Source organism: Hevea brasiliensis, chromosome 15 (assembly GCF_030052815.1).
Source record: "Hevea brasiliensis isolate MT/VB/25A 57/8 chromosome 15, ASM3005281v1, whole genome shotgun sequence".
Taxonomy (NCBI): domain Eukaryota; kingdom Viridiplantae; phylum Streptophyta; class Magnoliopsida; order Malpighiales; family Euphorbiaceae; genus Hevea; species Hevea brasiliensis.
In genome coordinates this window covers 54,446,568-54,460,696 of record NC_079507.1, presented here as the reverse complement: position 1 = coordinate 54,460,696, position 14,129 = coordinate 54,446,568, and the positions used below count along the sequence as shown (strand labels likewise).

Below are 14,129 nucleotides of genomic sequence, written 5' to 3'. Positions count from 1 at the left end.
GATGAGGTGGATGTCCTTCTAACAGGCCACTCCGGCTCTTAAGTCAAAGGTTTTAATCTTTCAAATAGAAATCAGAGAATTCTTAGTGATAGAGAATTATAGAGATAGTAAGCATCCCTATCTCTGGTTCATGATGTGACTTTTATAGGTTTTTAAAAAGTAGATGTTGCTTTGATCTTGGCCGAATCTTTAAGATTTCCTTTGTAAAGATCGCTTTTACCTAATTTTTGCTGTAATTATCGCTTGACTAATGAGATTTGCACTTTTATCTGATCCTTGTCTTGTTCATTCCGTAAAATTCTTCACTCGCCCTGCTGGGCAAGAGAATGTGATTGCCCGGTCCATTGATTGTTCAGTTCAATTACCATACTTTTGACTATCATGCTTGGACGGATTTGACTACTATGACTGCCATGTTGGTTGAGTTTGATAATTTTGACTTGGACTTTTGAGTGAGTAATATCATTAGTCCCCCTGGCTAGTGTCGGTGAATATTTTTGTTCGTCTTTCATTCGCCCATTCGGGATATGGTACAACTAAAGGCATGCCATTAGGCTGTCACGGTTATCCTTGCAGGCAGTTATCGTCGGACATTAATTTTTTCTTAGGAAGGCGAAACGTTTTGAGGGAGTAATGATGGGTTTTTTTTTTTTTTGAAATTTGAAAAGACATTTAATGTTAGTTTTCCTATAAATGCGATTGTTTCTCTTTCCTTTTTTATTTCTTATTTTCTCTTAGTCGTGGTTAACTTTTGCTCCCCATGGTATTTCTAACGAGATAGTTTTTCGATTTCGGCCTTTTTTTCCTTCATAGGTAATTTTACTTCTCTTTTCTTTTTTTTCTTTTCTCTTTCTTAAGGTATGAGTGAGAATCAGGTTTCGAGTGCTACTTTTGCTTCACTAGAGGTCATTTATAGTCAAAATAGTAGTACCAGAGATCTCTTTTTTGAATCTGTTCAAAGCCAAAACGACTTTCTAGAGGTAACTGGTTCCCCTGCTCCACCAGAAGTTAACGGGTCCCAACCTCCTGCAAATGCCGATTCGAGTTCTTCATCTCTGGAGTGTCTGAGCTCGAGTCTTGTCTGTCGAGTTAGGGCCTCCTAGATTTGTGCAAGTTGTATGGGATCGATACTGATCAGTATCGCTTATCGCTCGTCAGTCTGCATGGTCGGGCGAATAGCTACTTTCTGAAGCCTGTTCATGTCGCTCTGTATGAAGAGCAACTGAAGTCGGGTCTGAGACTGCCTCTGGACCTGTTGGCTGTGGAGATCCTCAAGTATTATCGTTTGTCCGTTACACAACTACACCTGAATTCTTGGAAACTGATGTTTTTTTTTTCGAGCATTATGTTGAAAAAAGAGGTTTCATACTTCAGCCTGCTTTTTTTTTTTTTTTTTGCATTCTTTCAATTAAACACTTGAGATAATGAGGAGTTTTGGCACTTCCATGCTTAGAAGGGTATGGGTCTCTTTACCAGTCTTCCATCCTCTTTGAAGAAATAGAAAGATAGATTTTTCTTCATTGAGGATACAGTGGACGAACATTGGGGAGGGATTTAGACTAGCTGGAGTTTTGTGGCTGAGAAGAGAAGGGGGAAAGTGAGACTAGAAATCAAAGAGAAAGCCATTGTTAGAGATACAGACTACTGTTAGGATGGACAAGATTTTGATTATGACATTGCTTGAAGTTGAGTCCTGGTGTTGGTCCTCAATTTATGTTGAGGGTGATTCGGTAGCTACCAAGCACTACAATAGCATACCGATTGAAGGTAAAAACCAAAACTTGATCTTTATGATTTTTATACTTACTAAGATTTCTTTCTCTGTGTAGAGATGTCACGCCGGGTGAAGAACATCAAGCAGCTGATCTACAAGAAGAAGAAAGCTGCTCTTCTTGTGGAGGACGCTTCTCTTGTGGACCCAAAGGTAAGGGTTGATCTGCCTTCTCCTCCTCCTATTCCTGCTTCGAAGGTTCAGACTTCTTGTTTGGAGGTTGGTGAGACCGAGGTAGCTCCTACGCCGCCTCCACGGCACAAACAGTCAGTTGAGCAAGCATTGGCCAGTGAGTCAGTGGTTGATAACTTCAAGTTGGCCAATTGGTTTGCTAAAAAATATACCCTTTCAGTGGATCGGGCTCGGTTGGAGGGGGAGCATGATGACAACTTGGCCCTCCATTCGGTGTCTCTCCTAATGGCCAGGTCAGTTCGCAAGAGACCAAGTTTAACCTACTTGTTGATGCTGTGGCTGTTTCTGAAAAAAGAGCCAAAGACTTGGAGGGCAAGCTGTAACAGATGAAGGATCAATTTGTTGTTCTTCAAGATAAACTAGCTGCTGATCGAGAAAGTCACTCGTTTATGCAAGAAAATCTGACCAAGAAAATTGAAGTTTTGGAGGCAGAGCTAGCTGTGACCTGTAACACCCTCCCTCTTTCGTACATTCTACTGTTCCGGTGATCGGTGTCGGTCCGGACAGCTAGAATGTCTAGAAAAATATTTAAACTAAAGTGAGGAACTATAATTAACTCAAATATTAATAAGTAAAATTTAGGAAAATTTTAGAAATAAAATACAACCAAGTTAAATGAGCCGGTGCCCTAGCGATGGGTAACCTAGTGAGAAGTTGCGGTTCTCGCAACTAGGAGCCCTAGACCCAGGGAAAAAATTATAAAATAATTTTTGGGACTCCAGAGAAGGGTCACTGAGGTTCCTATGGCATTAGAATTCCAAGGAAATATTTAGAAAAAATTTTTAATCGGTATAGACAATTTTGGCCCGTTAAGCCAAACAGAGGGCATTTTGGTCATTTCGCCTTCAGAGGTGATTTTTGGCCGACTTGTCCAGTTAAGTAAATAATTATTATGATATAAAATGTGAATAAATATCACTAAAAATTGAATTGAAAATGAGTAGAAAAGAAAAGAAAAAAAAATGAATTAAATGGGAATTTATGACATCACATGATGTCATTAGTGTGCCTTCACCCACTCAAGTGTTGACACATGGCATAAATGTGTTTAAAAGAGACAAATGGGCTGAAAATTGAGAGAAAAAAAAAATCAGATTTCTATTTCTTCTTCTTCCTTGCCGTGAACCATTCTTCCCTAACCTCCATGGACAAGCTTTTTCAAGCTTGATTTTCCCTAGCTTCCACACCCTAAAAGCCCTAGTTGTCTTCACAAAAAATTCACCCCACACCTTGAGGAAGCTTTGGGCAGCAAAATTTTGAAGAAAAATTAAAGTTTTGGTTGGCTTGGATTTGAGCTAAAAGAGGTTAGTAACCAAAACCTTAAATTTCAATTCAATTTCATGTTTAAGCACTATATTGGTGATTAAATGACAAAGAAACTTGATGAAAGACATTGGTATGCCATCCCTTATTTTTGGCAGCCATGGTTAGGGTTTGATGGTGTTGAATTTAATGAAGTTAAAAGGGTATTAGGGCTGCCCACAATATGTATTTGCTAAGTAGATTGATGAAATAAAGTGAAAATGCATGATTTTGAAATTGTTGAGTTAGGGTTTGGGTTGAAGAATGAGATTTGATCTTGTGATGATGGAAGTAGGTTTTAATGGTCAATTAGTGACCATTTGGTTTGGTTTGAACCAGAAATGAAGTGAATTGGGTTGTGGGATTTGAGGTTGGAGTGGCTGCCTTGTGTAACCTGCAGGTTTGGCTATGAGTCCAGCCTGTTTGGACAGCCATAACTTGAATTGTAGAGGTTCAATTGGTGTTTGGCCAATTGGACATGAAACTAGACACATAATGGCACAACTTTGATGAAGAAACCATGCCCAGAAAACCAAACCAACTTGACCAAAAGTTTGCCCTAATCCGGGTGACCTGCAATCTGCCTGGGCAAAATGACCAAATGAACAGTGTTTGGTCATTTGGCCATAACTCAATGTAGAAAGGTCCAATTGACCTGAAATTTTACCAGCAACAAGGTGACATATAGACCAACAACTTTCATGAAGAAACCTGACCCAAATTATGACCATAACCTAGTCAAATTGCCAACCAAACTTGAGTCACCAAATCTGGCAGAACCAGTTTTGCCCAGAAATTTGGAATCTGTCCAATCCGGCCAGTTATGGTATTTAGGCCATAACTTAAGCTACAAAACTCTAAATGGAGTGATTCAAAAAAAGAAATTCATCTAGACAAAATAAGAAACAACTTTCATGTTGATCACTTTTCCAAATTTCTACTGCAAATATGACTAATGGAACAGTAAAGACAAAGCATGAAAACTGAAATTTTTGTCTAATTATCATTAAGCTTAGAGATGGTATTGGCAACCAATACCAACAAGTTTTAAATGCAAAATGAGGTTTATTGATGATAATTAAACTAATTTACCTATTATCAATGCAAAAGTCAACATTTTGGTTGACTAGTGAAATGAATAGTAGTCATAAAAATTTCAATTTCAAAGAATTACACAAATAAAAAGTGTTAAATGCCCTAGTAGGCCTAATGTGATTGGTTGGATAGTTTGGCATGCCAATAGGGTTCTGTTAGCAGTACTGCATATGACTTTATGCCATTCTGTATTTCATGGCTTCCCATGCCATTCTGTAACATAATAGCCTTTGGCTATGATAATGAGTTATTATACTCGGGTTTAATCCCCGATAATTATCACAGCTTATTAGTCGCTACATGCACACCGGAGACACAATGTGACCGATGGTGTGATGGTCCGAGGTACTTAGTACCCGATGCAGTTACCCGTTTATCCATCGATCCAACTAGTATAGGTTACTCGGCGTATTAATAAATTTTACCAAACTTTAATCGAATAATATTGCAATAAATATTTGAAATTTAGTCCACTCAAAAATGTAAATATACATTTTGCACACATGTCTTATTTTATTTTATTTTATTTTATTTTATATTGTCACCACTAAGCAGAATTGCTTAGCGTCGCTTTGCCACGCAGTAATCGAGACATAGCCGGGAGTCCAGTAGGCCTCATACAGGGTGAGCTTTCATATCTGCACTCAGAGTTCAGAGTCACCTCACATTGCAGTGCATTTGGTAGGACATTAGGCTATTTTGATATTTTGATATGTTGACATTTGGTATTTTGTAACCTTCTGTAATGTATATTATAAGTTCATGTAATTATGTTTTGATGTAAGTATCTATGGAATATGTTCAGTAATAAATTGAGCATTTTTCATTGAGTGGATTGTGTTTTGAATTGAATTAAATTTTTGAGATACTGAAGTGAATTGAGAAATTGTTGAGAATATATTGGAGGTTGATTGAGAATAATGTGATGATATTATTGGGAGTGTTTTTAACAGGTTCAGAAGAACTGTTTGTCCAATTTATAGCCGGCACTCTGCCGGATTTTCTATAAAATTTGCGAAAAAATTTAGATTTATCAGAAATTATAAATAAATGAATTAAAAGGGATTAATTGAAATTGAAACATAAATTGGTGTTCCGACACACTGAGTGGCATAACTTGCTCGGCTACACTGTAGACGGGTAAGGGGTGTCACATGACCAATGACCAGATCACTGAGATTTATGTGAAATCACAGAATGATATGTGGTAATTGAGTTGCAGAAGCGCTATCTAGCAGATGATTTCTCTTGGGTAGAGGAACTTGGAGAGGGGGGGGGGGGGGGAGAGAGAGAGAGAGAGAGAGAGAAGAGAAAGATAAGGAGAGCGCGCAAGGGGGCGAAGGTGATGATGTAGGCCCCTCTGCTTGAAAACTTTTATAATGACTTCGCAGAAAATTTATATTATAAATGAAGTTACTTTTGTTCATTCTCTTGCATGTTGAATTCTTATCGCTCGACCCTCCGGCCGAGTTGATTTATAGACATAGGGTAATTGCCAAATTATTCGGTTATATAGCAATCATCTTAATTGTTTGGATAAAAAAGGTAATTTAATTTTGAAACAGTAACTGCAACTTACCTTGATTTTAATTGAGTAGCTCATCAACGTGTTTTATAAGATATGTTACTGTTTGGTGACTGAGCTAAATGTCCTTAAATTTGTAGATATCTTCAAATTGATTTAGGTTGACAAACTATCTCCATAAATTATTTTAGGTTGGTAGACTATAGCCATGGATGGTCTAAACACCCTTGGATTGTTTTAGCTTGGCGGACAATCACTGTGAATAGGCTAAACACCCTTCGATTATTTTAACCTGGTGAACTATTGCCGTAAATGGGCTAAGTACCATTGGATTATTTTAGCTTGGTGGATGATCGTCATAGATGGGCTAAGCACCCTTGAATTATTTTAGCCTGACGGACTATCACCGTGAATGGGCTAAGCAATAACATATCTATTGCTGTAGATGAGCTAAGCACCCTTGGATTATTTTAGCCTGGTGAATGATCGTCATAGATGGGCTAAGCACCCTTGAATTATTTTAGCCTGGTGGACTATCATCGTAAATGGGCTAAGCACCCTTAGATTTTTGGTTTTGATCCTGATGACACGGAGACTTGCAATAAGAAAGAAAGATGAGGTGGATGGCCTTCTGCCAGGCCACTCCGATGCTCAAGTCAGAGATCTTAATCTTTCAAAGAGAAATCATAGAATTCTTAGTGACAGAGTATTGTAGAGATAGTAAGTGTCATTGTTTATGGTTCATCGTGTAATTTTTATAGATTTTTAGAAAGTAGGCGTTGCTTTGATCTTGGCCAAATCTTTGGGATTTTCTTTGTAAAGATCACCTTTATCTAATTTTTGCCATGATTATCGCTTGACTAATGAGATCTGCACTTTTATATGATCCTTGGCTTGTTCATTCTCGCCCTGCTAAGCGAGTGAATGTGATTGCCCAGTTCGTCTATCATTTAGTTCAATTACCATACTTTTGACTGTCATGCTTGGATGAATTTAACTACTATGAATGCCACATTGGTTGAGTTTGACAATTTTGACTTGGACTTATGAGTGGGTAATATCGTGTATTCAATTTAAAAAAAGTGATTTTATATTATTAATTAAAATTAAAAGTGTTGAACTAAAACGTGATTACATGCAAACGTTTAAATTATTTTTACAATTAAACCTAATAAAAGTTTAATGATAAATTATAAGCCTACATGTTTGATTCAGTAGAAACATTTTTTTTCCTTCCTTCGAGGGAAAGAAACATTGTAAAGAGACAAAGAACAACATTGAATTTAAGGCCTAATGAATAGTGATCTTCATATTCTTTTTTTTTTATTATTAATTAACTAATTAATTAATTAATTCTAGCTAGCAACGAGAACCCTTCCTGCAGTTAAGTGCACCAGCAGTTCTGGTTATTGAATCCACAAGAGAAGATGGTCTTGCACTCAGGCTAGAAGCTCTAGCATAGCTTGAAGAAGCTTCTGCTCCTGTTTGCCGGAAGAAGGCACCGTTCTCCATTAAGTCTCCCTCCGACCTCCAGTTCCAGTTCCTCCACTCGCTCTCTGGTGCATGCTCGTGTTTGGTCACCTACACGTTTTATTTAAATTTGGATATTAAGACCCATTAAAGGAAAAAATGTGTTTCAGGTTTTAATGTATGAGTATTCTTTCTCACCTCTTTCTTAGAGCTGTCATCAGGCGCAAGAAATCTATTCCCTTGGCTGTAGATGGTAGGGGAAGCACTGCCTCCAATGGCATACATTTCCCAGTGGGTATAGTCATTGTTCACCACATGAAAATATCCATGCCTACACCTGCATGCATCAATTACATAATTCAACACTTAATCAATATCACTTAATCAGAACTTATTGGCAACAAATTACCCTTCATGCATGTATATGATTTTAGATTTTTACTGACCTTGGCATTCTCTGCACCAGCCCTTCTCCAAAATGATTAAAGGCAATAGTAACTTGCATGTCCTTGTCTTGAGTAAACGAGTCGCTGTGGCCCAAGAGCATGACCTTGTCATGATGAGTGAAGTAGTTGTTAGAGAGAGTGATGGCTGTAGATCCACGGGTGACATCAATGAGACCATCATAGCAATTAGAGAGCGAGCAATGATCAACCCAAATATGCTTGCTAGCGAGGATGGAAATCCCATCACCGTCGGATTTACTCCACGACGAATAGTGGTCAGGAGAATCTCTGATTTGACCATTCCCTCCTTGCTTACAGTCATGTACGTGTAATCCATGGATGATGATATTGGTTACATAGTGAATGATAATGCATGGTCCTCCAGAAATGTGAACACTAGCACCTCTACCATCAATAGTCTTGAAGGAATTCATCACAAGTTGTTGTTTCAGCTGAATCACCATATCTCTATTGAAAATAATCCATAAGGGTTCATCTTGAATCACTGCATGCCTGAGAGTACCAGGCTTTGGGTTCACAGCATCCTCATCACCTGAGTCAGTGACCACGTAAAATCTTCCATTTCGTCCTCCAATAGCGTCCTTCCCAAACCCAATAGCACAGTCAGCTAACCTCTGGCGGTTCCTCTCCCAGTTGGGGTCGCACCGCCAGCAATCGTCGATGGGGTTGCCGGTTCCACATGATAGGAAGGCAAGGTTCCTCCTGGAGGCATTGATGCTCCTGCAGAAAGAAAATGTGTAAAGCACTTAGCACAATAGCACTAGTAAACAACAATGAATACTAGCTAAAAAAGTAGCCAAGAGTACGTTATTAATCACCTGTGTACTTCTTGTACCACTAGCTCAGGATCCGAAGCTGGGGAAGGGAACACGAATTGTGGGGTTAGAAGTGAGGAGAAGAAGAGGAAAAGGACTGAAAGTGTCCTTGTAGACATTTTTCTTCTTCTTGTTAGTCTGCAGTAAAGGAGAGAAAGATGAAGGGTGGTGGGGTGAGGTGATATCACAGAGAGGGTAGGGGTTATAAAGGAGTGGAAAGCCGGGACTAATGTCGTGATTAATACGAGAAATTGGAAAAATTTTAGAATAATTTACATCGATTTTGATATAACCATTCATTATGGTGGGTCCTCTGTGTGTGAAAATCCCATATAATCAATGAGTGCCACGTAGGTATCAATTGCCACAGAACCATATCTTGTTTCTTTCCCTTTCATGTGTGATCAAATCATCAAAAGGTGATGCTTGCTTTTATCGTTCAAAGACCTTTGCGGCTGCTTATATTTAAGAAAATTTAGAGACGATTATTTTGTCTATTATAGCTTGTACTTTACTTAAGATTCGATGTTTCTGGTCCTTTGGATCCTACGTTGATCGAGAATTAGGTGTGTAAGTGATTTACATGAGAAAATAAATTTTGTTAAAATTATTATAATTTTAATAATAATTTATTTTTATTATTTAGTTAAATCTAAGTAAAAAAGTAAGGAAGTCTTAAAATTGATGTGATCTATAGGTTGAGATTCATGAGTAAATCGGACGTATTCTATAAGTTGGTCCTTCAAGATTTCATATCGATTATGAATTGGGTGTGTGAGTGACTTATATAAAAAAATAGATTTTATTAAAATTATTATAATTTTAACAGCAATTTATTCTTGTCACTGAGTCATTTGTATATCTTATTTAATAGTTATTTGCTATTGATGATTATTTATAAAATAATTTAAAATAAAATATTTTGTAAAAATAGCAATTAAATATAAAAAAAATATCATCTTTTTTACTTTAATCAAAACATTCTTTTAATCTCTAAAAGTTAAAAAATAACATTTCATGAGTAATGTGCAATCATAATACTAAACGCTACTTTAAAAGTTACCACCGAATATTATCTTTATTAATACCAAAAATAAACTCTCCTATATATTAATAATTGAATTTCAGTTCACCTTTGGACGAAATTAAGTTAAAGAAATGGCCTAATCCCCTGCCCTTTGGACTTTCCATTTTCTTAGAAGAAAAATGATGGAATTCCTCTTTAATTTCCACTTAGTGTAGAAACACATTAATTAAATCAAGAAATTTTTGCTTAGATGAAGTTTAGAAAAAAAAAATTTTCAATTAACCCTGACTTGGATTTTTTTTTTCTATCCTTGATAAAATCAATCGTATAGGTCTTTATGTTCTCTACTTATTAATTAACCATAATTTCCAAATTCTAATGACTCTCCACATGTGATGGATGAACCAATTCAAACAAGTACAGCAGGTTATCTCACAAGAAATATTTTATCTACTGAGTCTAGGTGCTATTTGTGAAATTCTATCCCAGAAAGTGTGGAAGACTATCAGCAAAACCCATACATTAATTTTACAGTTTATATATGTCTAACTTGGCTTTATCGAGTGGGTAAAAATATATCACTCACCTAATATGTGAAGTTTGAAACAACACTCCTCCAATATTCTTATAAAAAAAAAATTTCCATGGTGGCAAAAGTTGTTTATCTTTTCAAATCCTCTTAGAAGCAAATTTTCCAGACCTCCGATTGCTTGCGATCTTGTTTTCCCTTTAAATGAATAATAATTGGGATGGGGGTGATGGGGAGAAAGAGCATCAAACTTAATGGATTAATAACGAAGAACAATGTGTAACCAATGGGAGAACTGTTCTCAAAGCTAGCGTGAAACACATACACATACACATGAAAATGATCAAAAGAAGGCTTTAAATGTTGTTTGATTATTCTTCTCTTAATGACATTTCCATGGCAACTCAAATTGCATACAGTCATTAATGGGGTGAAGAAAGGGTAAGGAATTTCATACTTGGGGAGGGATGAATTAATGGGAAAGTAAAAATAACTAATGTGAAGAGATGAAAGAAGGGTAAACTTAATTAGGGGCGTAAAAATAAAAATATTTATAACTCTTACCTTCCTATTCTTATCTCTCTTTACAACGCAATTCGGGGTGTTAGAAAATTTGAACTTACCTGTACTTATACTTATATACCTTCCATTAACTCTTCTCTTAACAGGAGTACATAACTCACTTGTCTCTCCTTACTTTTATTTATCATTTCTTCACCTTTACCTAAACAGATCCCAAGGTAATTTTAATTCAATTCAAACTCTTAAATTATGAATGATTTTAAGTCAATTTCATGTCAATCCGAATTATGATTAAGACAAAACGCAATATCAAATTCTTATTTTTACACATCAAATTTGAACGTACGACATATATATGTATATGGAAACAAATCATTTAGTAATTATATTACCACACTAAAATATCAATTGGAATGTAATTGGTAGGCCATTTAATTAATTTTTTTTCCATACAATTGAAGACCTTCACATACGATTGATGCATCACGTTTATTAATATATATATGTTATTTGAGAGGTTTTAGGTGATTATTTATATATGTACATAACAATATAAAAATGTTTATAATTCATATATATCATGTGCAGAATATTTAATTCCTATATGTACAATCTTAAAAAGGTTAAAATCGTGATGATATCTTATAATATTAAAGGTCAAGAATTTAAATTTATATGATTTCTCCTATTTTATAAAACTTAAATAAAATATATATATATATATATACACACACACGTACGTACATATGTACGTACGTTTCATTTAATAAATTAGAGTTAAAAATATATATATTTTTAATATATTATGTTTATAAATGTAAAATCACTCTAAAATGTTTTTAATAAGTAAAATGATGTTATTTAAAATTCATACTTTATCAATAATTTATACTAAAATTAATTTCAAATCCCTCATTTCAAATGTTGGTATCTTTGCTTAGCCTGACCTCCTGCTTAAATAAAAAAAAGTTTTGGTACCAAAAATGAATTAAAATGCCACTTTCAATTTGGTGCTTTGGAGTTATGTTGGGCTCATAAAATTGTTATTCAACTATTCAAAGAGAGTCTTGTAGTGTGAAACCAAGACCAAACAATTAGGCTTAGTGGGTTGGTTTTTACCAGTCTACTCCAACCCATGATTAATTTTATTGGCAACCCAATAATAATTAGGAGGAAACTTGACAGTTGAAATAGGTTATGGGAGAAAAACTATTAAGAGTTTGTTTGGTTTAACTGTTGAATACAGTTGATAACTGTTAGCTGATAGCTGTTACTGTTAGCTGATAGCTGATAACTGGTAGCTGATGATAATTGATTTATGTTAAGTGTTTGGTAAAACTATGTTTAGCTGTTGCTGTTGATATGTGAAATGACAAATAAGGATATATATTATATAATTTATTTTATTATTAAAATAAATATAAAATTATAAATTTATTATATTATTTATTTATTTTATTATTAAATTAAATATATAATTATTAAATTAATAAATTATATCATTTATTATATTATTAAAATAAAATATAATTATTAATTTATTATATTATATTATTTCTTTTATTATTGAAATAAGAAAATAATTAAATTTTTAAAAAAATAATTAAATAATTTAAAAAATATAGATAAAATAATAAAGTAATTATTATTGTTGATAAAGAAAAAACTTATAATTAATTTTAAGTTTTTAGATATAAATAAATATTTTACATTTTATGTTATTAATAAAAAATATTTTAACAAAATTGAAATGTGTTAATTAAAATGTTAAAATTATAAATAAAAAATATAAAAATATGAATAATATTAATTTTTGAGTTAAATAAAAAAGGATAATATGGTCAAAATAAAAAATAAAATCAAATCAGCTATCAGCTGATGAGAAACAGCTATAAAAATAGAGCTGATACAAACTGCAGCTGATGGGTATCATATCAGCTACCCATCAGCTATCAGCTTTATTTTTTTAAACTTACCAAACACTCTAGTTCACCTGTTTGGGTGTCTACCAGTTATCAGCTGCACCCAACAGGTAAACCAAACACCCCCTAAAACCCAAAACAAAAACACTCATCTAAGGCGCTACTTTGAGGGGTTTTTTTTTTTATTGAGTTTATTATGGATTGAAAATATAGGATGTATAATGAAATTTATTATTAAATGTATGAATCTTATATATCTATGCTTTAAATTTATGATAAATTGGGTCTAAACAAAAATTTCTCATATTTTGATTAGTTGAAGGGATTAAATTAAAGGTAGACTTTAATTTCAACCTTCATGTTCCTACAACACCAAGTAAATTAATAGGTGAAATGGATTCAGATATTTTACTTAACATAAATAAAATTATTTTTTTTAGGATATAAAATAATAATTTTAAAAAATTTACAACTTTTATCTCATAAATTTGTGTAAAATATTTTTTTATAAAAAAAAATTAAAAATAATGACACTCAATAAAGTATTATTTAAAATTAACAATAATGATTTTTTTATTTATTGATGTCACATACCCGAATGGCCTTCGCCTAAGTGACATCTGCTCAAGTACTGTTCACTTGAAATATATTCACGCTAATGGGCGATCTAGCCAAAAAGGACATTTGGACATATAGCTAATAAACAAGAGATCTCTCTCTCTCTCTCTATACATGATTTCGATATACTCACTAGATGAATTAAAGTCCTTAATCCAAAAATAACCCCTAAACTAACAAGGACTCAATCAACAGATAGTTTGAGATATTTGAAAATTAACTCCTATCATAACTGTAACTTTTCTAATCCCAAGTCCTCTAGTTCCTAATCGCAATTGATAGGTACACAAAATCCAACATTTATTTCTCTTATCCTCCGGTTCCTAAGACTTAGGTATCTGAGTGGTTACTTTTTTAGCGTCAACATTTATGCTTGCAGTAAGAAGCACATGAATTTTTTGACGTAGAGTTCACCACCGACCCCATCCATGATTCTAGGAGTAGAAATTCGGCTTTCGGAGGCTAAATTGATGAAAATATAGGGATAAAAAATAAAAATGTAAGAGATTAAAATTAAATGATATAAAAAAAATTTTGAATGAAATTCAAGGGATAAATAATGATTTTTTTTTAAAATATATTAAAATTTATAAGTAAATTTTTAACTATACTAATTAAAAATGTGTTATTTAACTAAATTCATTCAATTCTCTTTTTTTTTTTTTAATTTGATGGGATATGAGTAGAATTTAAATAAACTCAAATTTATATTTGGGTTAATTTATTCAATTATCTTTAAAATTTAATAATAAGGAAAAATAAAAACAGCAGGGCATTTGGTCTAGTGGTATGATTCTCGCTTAGGGTGCGAGAGGTCCCGAGTTCAATTCTCGGAATGCCCCAAAATTAAATTATTTTTCCACTTTTATCCCAA

The 14,129-nt window shown here is 34.0% G+C and overlaps 1 protein-coding gene and 1 non-coding gene across 2 annotated transcripts; one reads left to right on the top strand and one right to left on the bottom strand.

The window, feature by feature from the left end:
- Nucleotides 1-7,071: 7,071 nt before the first annotated feature.
- On the bottom strand, nt 7,072-8,830 carry LOC110656595 (pectate lyase-like). The gene is made up of 4 exons (XM_021813457.2): nt 8,641-8,830; nt 7,802-8,542; nt 7,554-7,692; nt 7,072-7,466 (listed from the first exon to the last, which is right to left on the bottom strand). The coding sequence occupies exons 1-4, from the start codon at nt 8,754-8,756 to the stop codon at nt 7,245-7,247; spliced, it is 1,218 nt and encodes a 405-aa protein (XP_021669149.2). The 5' UTR covers nt 8,757-8,830; the 3' UTR covers nt 7,072-7,244.
- Nucleotides 8,831-14,025: 5,195 nt separating this feature from the next.
- On the top strand, nt 14,026-14,097 carry TRNAP-AGG (transfer RNA proline (anticodon AGG)). Its single transcript has one exon. It is a non-coding gene; the product is annotated as a tRNA-Pro (tRNA).
- The last annotated feature ends 32 nt before the right edge of the window (nt 14,098-14,129 follow it).